The sequence below is a fragment of the Salmo salar genome, chromosome 14, assembly GCF_965601325.2.
Source record: "Salmo salar chromosome 14, fSalSal1, whole genome shotgun sequence".
NCBI lineage: Eukaryota > Metazoa > Chordata > Actinopteri > Salmoniformes > Salmonidae > Salmo > Salmo salar.
The window spans coordinates 30,920,487-30,928,078 of record NC_138304.1 but is presented as its reverse complement, the minus strand read 5'-3'; the positions used below and the strand labels follow the sequence as shown (position 1 = coordinate 30,928,078).

The 7,592-nt window shown below is 42.0% G+C and overlaps 1 protein-coding gene across 1 annotated transcript in view; it reads left to right on the top strand.

Moving 5' to 3' along the window:
• Positions 1-285: 285 nt before the first annotated feature.
• LOC106569171 (cadherin-2) overlaps positions 286-7,592 on the top strand; it is a 114,436-nt gene continuing 107,129 nt past the window's right edge. Inside the window, exons 1-2 of the mRNA XM_014140224.3 lie at positions 286-581; positions 3,245-3,356. Coding sequence (XP_013995699.1) covers positions 525-581; positions 3,245-3,356 — 169 coding nt within the window. The 5' untranslated portion in view covers positions 286-524. The remainder of the gene's footprint in view (positions 582-3,244; positions 3,357-7,592) is intronic.

Genomic DNA, 7,592 nt, shown 5'->3' with positions numbered 1-7,592 from the left:
GCTCAAAATAATAATTCATTCATAGGCCTACTATAAAAATAATGCAAGATTAAGGGCATGTATTTAAATCTCCCAGCCTGAGCTTCCCCCAAGATTTTCAGGCAGCGAGAGGAGGGCAGCAGACTGGCGATAAAATACTTAAAGTGCTTTTCAACAGATTGTATGTTTGTTTTTAGAAAGGAGAAGGAGGAGTTTCGAGACGACGGAGTCTCAAGGAGCCACATTGTGTTTAGTGAACTTGGCGAATTGACCAGTAGGGAGAGACAGTGAGAGATCCTGGCACAGCGACAGGGTATTTTCTGTTGGAGGGACTGTATGCATGGGAGGGAGTAGCAGCCTCAGTACCAGGCGGTGATCTCAGATCGGAGCGGAGAGTGGATAGGGGAGGCTGCTACATGCTGCTGCCGCTGCCGCCTTTGTTGTAAGCAGGGAACGTTTGGTTTCACCACTACATCCAGACTGCAGCAGACATACGGATATTTATCACGCATTGAAAGGGAAAATACAAAACAAACGGCATTTCAATGTACTTATACGAGGGCAGGGGACTGCTTCTGCTCACGCTCTTGGCCGCTTTGCAGGTAATGTGTCTCCGGAACGGTTTTGTTGAGTTGCACAAGACAGTTCTAGGACTATTGCTTTCTTTCTGTGACGATGCTGGTGCTGTGATCTGTCGGGTTACGTGCCTGGTTGTCGGTTATAGCTTGCCTCCAAAAAGGCTACATGGGCATTTTTTGGATGGATGCTCGTTATAATGCAGCCAGTATTGGGAACTTGGATATGTGATGCGTCAACAAATAATGACAAGATGTAGTAAATTGATGTTGCGTGAAGATCAACCCTGGTTTGCTTGGAGCCGAAAGCTATTTGAAGGATGGGATGCTTTGCCATTTAAAAAGCTTCGCTTGTTCAAAATATGTTATTGTGTTGACTACAATGTATCACTCACTAGTACCCTATTCACTTGCTTTCGAAAATCATGAAAATAAATCTAGCCCGCATAATCTATTATAAACATAGTCTTATCTATTACGGTATAATAGACGTGGTTTATTAGTTCATATGGGCCTCAAGAAATACAATGTTTCTTCTTGAAGTATTTTTTTGTTGTTGAACTTGCTAAAATGCTATACTTGCATGTTTGTTGGCTACATTTGTAACCTTTTCACGAGACAACATGATATGGTTAGTAAGTTGCTGTTGTCTATTGATGAAGGCTATGGGTTACAAAAGCCTATTATTTCTTCCTAACGGACACGGAATGAGCCTCGAGGCAATGGCCCTTTCCGTCTTGTAATTAGGCTATCAGTGCAAACAACAGTTACGGTGCACTTATGTTGAGTTTCTCTAGGCTAGTGCAATCCAGAAACTCTGCCAGAGACAATGCTGTGTTCGTTTTTGATTTCCTAAGTACAAAATCGTCTTGACCTCAGCTGCTTATAGTGCCTCGGCAGAATGTAAAGTAGGTTACCAAAGTAGCCTAGTCCAGCCTTGTACTTATCACATTTTATAGTTCATTCTGAATATTATAGTTTCATCAAAATTATGTATCTTTTAATAAGTAATTTAGGCCTGACCTAGCCTACTTGAGTTGTAAAATAATAATTAAGGATTGTTTTCTTTAAATTGCCAAAATGTTTAAATAATTAAAGCTCTAATATGAGAGACAGTCTAATGAAATGTAGGCCCATGTATTCATTTAAAAAACGAACTATGCTGTTCTATGCATGGTGGTGTGCCCTGTCAATTGATGATGTAGTGTGCTAGAAAGCCAGGCATACACCTCCCCCCGCCCCTCCCCCAGCATATTCGATTTCAATTCCACTGATTAAGAATGGCAAGTGGCACGGATACTCCCAATACTTGTTTTCCGTGGAACTCTTCTCGTTTCACATTCTTTTGTTGTCCGGCCCGGCCCTTCTAAATAAATAGTATTAAGTGTATTTGGGGATGTGGGGTCATATGCTCGTTTTATTTTGTTTTGGATCATTTTTGATCAATTTGATGCCCATGATGTGGTAGGCTAGTAATAGATTATGTGTTATGTTGTAATAGACTACTTACGCTTGATGAGATAAGTGTCAAACTCTAGGTCTATCTAATATCTAATTTGTGTTAAATTGAATTTGTTATTTTGGTTTTGGAAATAAGATAGATAAAAATAAATAAAGTGATAGATAATCATTTATTATGTAACAAATGGCAGAAAAATGACTTATCGGATTCAACATCAGACTGTTGTGATTAAATCAGAGATAGAGTTGGGTGAGATGAAGAGGGATGATGATGGGGAGGCGATGAAGATGGATGACGATGGGGGAGATGAAGAGGGGGCGATGAAGAGGGATGATGATGGGGGCGATGAAGAGGGATGATGATGGGGGAGATGAAGAGGGATGATGATGGGGAGATGAAGAGGGATGATGATAGGGGAGATGAAGAGGGATGATGATGGGGGAGATGAAGAGGGATGATGATGGGGGAGATGAAGAGGGATGATGATGGGGGAGATGAAGAGGGATGATGATGGGGGAGATGAAGAGGGATGATGATAGGGGGAGATGAAGAGGGATGATGATGGGGGAGATGAAGAGGGATGATGATGGGGGAGATGAAGAGGGATGATGATGATAGGGAAAGATGAAGAGGGATGATGATGATAGGGGGAGATGAAGAGGGATGATGATGGGGGAGATGAAGAGGGATGATGATGGGGCGATGAAGAGGGATGATGATAGGGGAGATAAAGAGGGATGATGATTTAGTGTTTTGTTTTAGTAGACACAGGAAATCACACACAAAGCTTTGCTTTCACCCCTACAGTTTAGTAGGAGTGTTAGGAGTTGTAGCCTAGCTCTACTGTTCCTGAACTTCAAAGCATCCCGTTTACTCAGATCAGAGTAGTGATAAGGGGGACCAGCCAGCAGTGAGCCATAGACCCAACATAGAGCCATAACCACGGCCTGGGCCTGAGTCTGGGCCCCTCTATCTCCTCAAAGAGATTAATGGGGCCTGTTCTTGCCTAGCCATGCTCCTTGGCTAATGGTTAACCCTTTTGGCCTCATTATCCTAATTGCAGTCCTTGCTATAAAAACAACAGGTGCATTTGTATGACTGTGGAGGGAGATAGAGTGGAGGGTTCAGAAAGAGACCAGGAGTTTTTGGGGTAGTCGAAAGTGCATTTTGGAAGGGTGATTTCTGATTCTGAATCATTCTAACCCCTCCCCCCTCCTACCCCCCTCAGATTGCAACGGAGGGCAGGGGCACCCCTCCTCTGTGTCGGCCGGGCTTCACTGAAGATATGTACGTTGCAGAGGTTCCAGAGAGTGCAGATAAAGGACAGGCCCTTTTCAATGGTAAGTCCTGGTTTGAATATATATTTTTTCCATTACACTCTTCACTGCCTGTTTGTAGTATGTTTGTGCACATGTGCTTAAGTGTGTGTGTGTGTGTGTGTGTGTGTGTGTGTGTGTGTGTGTGTGTGTGTGTGTGTGTGTGTGTGTGTGTGTGTGTGTGTGTGTGTGTGTGTGTACTGTGTTTCATTCAACACATGTATGATGTTGAGTGCGGTGGTGGGTAACAACAAACATCAAACATATTTAAACAATTAGCGTTGCTGTTATGTGGGCCTAAAACCCCATGTTGTTTGGCTTGTAAACAATGAAATGTCAATCTGGATAAATGTAGCCCTACTTCTAATAATTTGCTTACACAGGCCATTTTTGAACAACAGAGTTCAATAATTTTCTCTCTCCAATCTTAGCACAGTGTCGCTGAAAAACCAATGCATAAACAGCAGGACAATGTGTTCCAGCTTACTTGCTTTTAAAAATAGTTTTAGAGCTCTGAATTTAAAGAAATAAAAAAATGTAAAACATTTGAAATTAGATTACTTAGTACAGTACCCCTCATAGAAAATGCATAAACTTGAAGTCATGGAAAGTTTCAAAGATGGAGACTCACTGCAATTTTCTTCTGAATAGGAAATGAAAAACCAAACCTCTCTACTTGTTTTGAAATGGAACCATGGCAGTTGTAATTCAAAAAGTGAACACATTGGATGCACTTGGGTGCACATTGGGTGCAAAGCACAGTCATGGAATGGAAATGTTACTTATATCTTCTATGTCTGTTTCTGTATGTCTAACACCATTCATTATTACACATAAGCTAACCCAAGTGGCACGCAGATCAATTGGTCAAAGCTTTTATATGTTGTGTACTAATCTCTGATATATGCAATAATTATTATGCAAGTGAATGATTATGTTGCTTTCACAGTCATTAAATCATTATTTCTGCCATGTTAGCCTTAAACATAGGTTCAAGGAAATGTGTAAAACTTGCAAGTACAGTTGAAGTCAGAAGTTTACATATATTTAGGTTGGAGTCATTAAAACTCGTTTTTCAACCACTCCACAAATTTCTTGTTCACAAACTATAGTTTTGGCAAGTCGGTTAGGACATCTACTTTGTAAATGACACAAGTAATTTTTCCAACAATTGTTTACAGACAGATTACTTCACTTATAAATCACTGTATCACAATTCCAGAGGGTCAGAAGTTTACATACACTAAGTTGACTGTGCCTTTAAACAGATTGGAAAATTCCTGAAGATGATGTCATGGCTTTAGAAGCTTCTGATAGGCTAATTGACATAATTTGAGTCAATTGGAGGTGTACCTGTGTATGTATTTTTGGAGAAATGTCCTCTGGTCTGATGAAAAAAAAATAGAACTGTTTGGCCATAATGACCATCATTATGTTTAGAGGAAAAAGGAGGAGGCTTGCAAGCCGAAGAACACCATCCTAACCATGAAGCACGGGGATGGCAGAATCATGTTGTGGGGGTGCTTTGCTGCAGGAGGGACTGGTGCACTTCACAAAATAGATGGCATCATGAGGAAGGAAAATTATGTGGATATATGGAAGCAACATCTCAAGACATCAGTCAGGAAGTTAAAGCTTGGTCGCAAATGGGTCTTCCAAATTGACAATAACCCCAAGCATACTTCCAAAGTTGTGGCAAAATGGCTTAAGGACAACAAAGCCAAGGTATTGGAGTGGCCATCACAAAGCCCTGACCTCAATCCTATAGACAATGTGTGGGCAGAACTGAAAAAGCATGTGCGAGCAAGGAGGCCTACAAACCTGACTCAGTTACACCAGCTCTGTCAAGCTTGTGGAAGGCTACCTGAAACGTTTGACCCAAGTTAAACAATTTAAAGGTAATGCTACCAAACACTAACTGGGTGTATGTAAACTTCTCACCCACTGGGAATGTGATTAAAGAAATAAAAGCAGAAATAAATCGTTCTCTCTACTATTATTCTGACATTTCACATTCTGAAAATGAAGTGGTGATCCTAACTGGCCTAAGACAGGGAATTTTTACTAGGATTAAATGTCAGGAATTGTGAAAAACTGAGTTTAAATGTATTTGGCTAAGGTGTATGTAATCTTCTGACTTCAACTGTACATAGCAGAAACATAAAGGAAAGAAGTGGTCAGTGGCCATGCTGTTTTATAATCCCAACCCCTCTCAATGGCTGTCATTTCCTTTCAACACAGCTTCAGTATCAAAGTTGTGTTTGTACAGTATCTGCTCTGTTGGAAATACAACATTGAAAAGCACAGCTTGCTACATCTGACTATGCTTTTATCTGTTTCATTTGTATCTGTTTCATTTTGCTTCTATACCATATCCCTCAGAAAAACAAGACAAAATCAATGTAATGTTTTGTTTTTAATTATTATAACGATACTGACCCGCAGCATGATTGGAAACAGTAATTACAATGTATCTTGGAAAACATGACCAATTAATTGCTTATTTGCGGTTAACTATTCCCAAAGTAAAAGTGCTGCCACACAAACAAATATCACACGATTACAGTCACCAATAGCACCTCTGAACAGTGCTGAGACTGAAGTCGTCAGCATTCTTCAGTTCGGCTGGTGCCTAGCAAGACGAACCATACAAGTGTGCTCGCATACTGCCTTAATTTTTTGGGGAAAGAAGTGGCAATAGTGCTGTTTGTCCATTTTGAGATGCCGTAGCCAGCATACACTTCCTCATAATAGTCAGAATTAATCTAAGATATCTCAAGAAATATTTCATTAATTTTGATGTTTTTGCCGGGGAGATCTTAGTTGCTCAATTTTGCATCTGACTGAGATGTTTGGTGCAGTATTTCTCAAGTGAAAAAATGTGCACAAGGACGAGTCGTTTCTTGTTGAATGACAACAGGCACTTAATTGAAGAATCCCTACTGTTGACCAATCACAGACGAGAGTGCATAGACTTCGACTACCGACTTCGACTTGCCTCTGAAAAAATGTAGTCTGCCCAAACAGTCGACAAAACCCTTGCCAAGGTCCAAAACAAACAAAACATCACAAAATGACGTCATAATATATGCACAAACTGTTCAGAACTGTTTCGGCTGAGAAGCATGCGGACCAGTGGAGGCTGGTGGGAGGAGCTATAGAAGGACGGGTTTATTGTAATGGCTGGAATGGGATAAACGAAACGGAGTCAAACGTGGTTTCTATATGTTTGCTACCGTTCCATTTATTCCATTCCAGCCATTACAATGAGCCCGTCCTGCTATAGCTCCTCCCACCAGCCTCCTCTGATGCGGACGCCTTGAGAGTGACTGCCGATAATAAAAGAAGAATATACCACCAATGTGCCACCCCAGGGATTTGGGCCTTGAGGTCATCTGAACCAGAAAACAGCTCCAGTAGCATTGGATTTCACAGTGTGTTCTAAGAAGTCACAGTCAGCTGAGAGTGTGAGTCAGAAGAGACTGAAGGAGAGAGAAGGAGAGAAGGAGAAGGAGAGAAGAGCGAGAGATAAAAAGAGAGAGAGAGAAAAGGGAAAGAAGGAGAGCGAGAGGGGAAAGAGAGTAATGGAGTGGTGGTTGGAATGGAAAGAGAGAGCTTTCACTGGCCCTTCCTTATACCTGCTCTACAGCTTCAGCTCAACCTCCAGTTTGATCCTCCAGGTGATGGATTCCCCTCTCAGTTGAATTGTGGATGGGCTGTGACCAGGGGTAATCAGGTTCCCTTTTGTCTGCCCCCCTTCACCCCTCCCCTCACCGTCCTCTCTCCTTTTCTCTTTCTTTACCCTCCCTCACCTCCTCTCTCCTCTGCTCTTTCTTTTCCCTCCCTTCACCTAGCCCTCAGCCCTCTATGGGGAGAGAGGTTCTCTGACAGGGAGAGAGAGAGGCACAGCACCCCTATGTCATTGTAATGCGTTGGCCTGGAGCTGGGGCTGCATGGGGCTCAGTAGCGTGGGATGATGCTAATGAAAGCTCCAGTCGCTAATGAAAGGCTCCTGTGGCATGTTTTGAAAGACAAAGCTCCCACGGTGTGGAGGGAGTGTTAAACCCCCCCTCCTGTTTTCTAACTCCACTTTCACCATGCTGCTTGTGAATATTGTTTTTACCAGGAGGCAGGGAAACAGGGGCTTTTTGAGAGGCTCCTAGCCACAAGAGGTGTAGTGTGGAGACTAACGCCATGACACCTTTGTGTTTTTTTCTTGCTGTGAGAATGTCTGCCTCCTGTGCATTTAATTACTTTTCT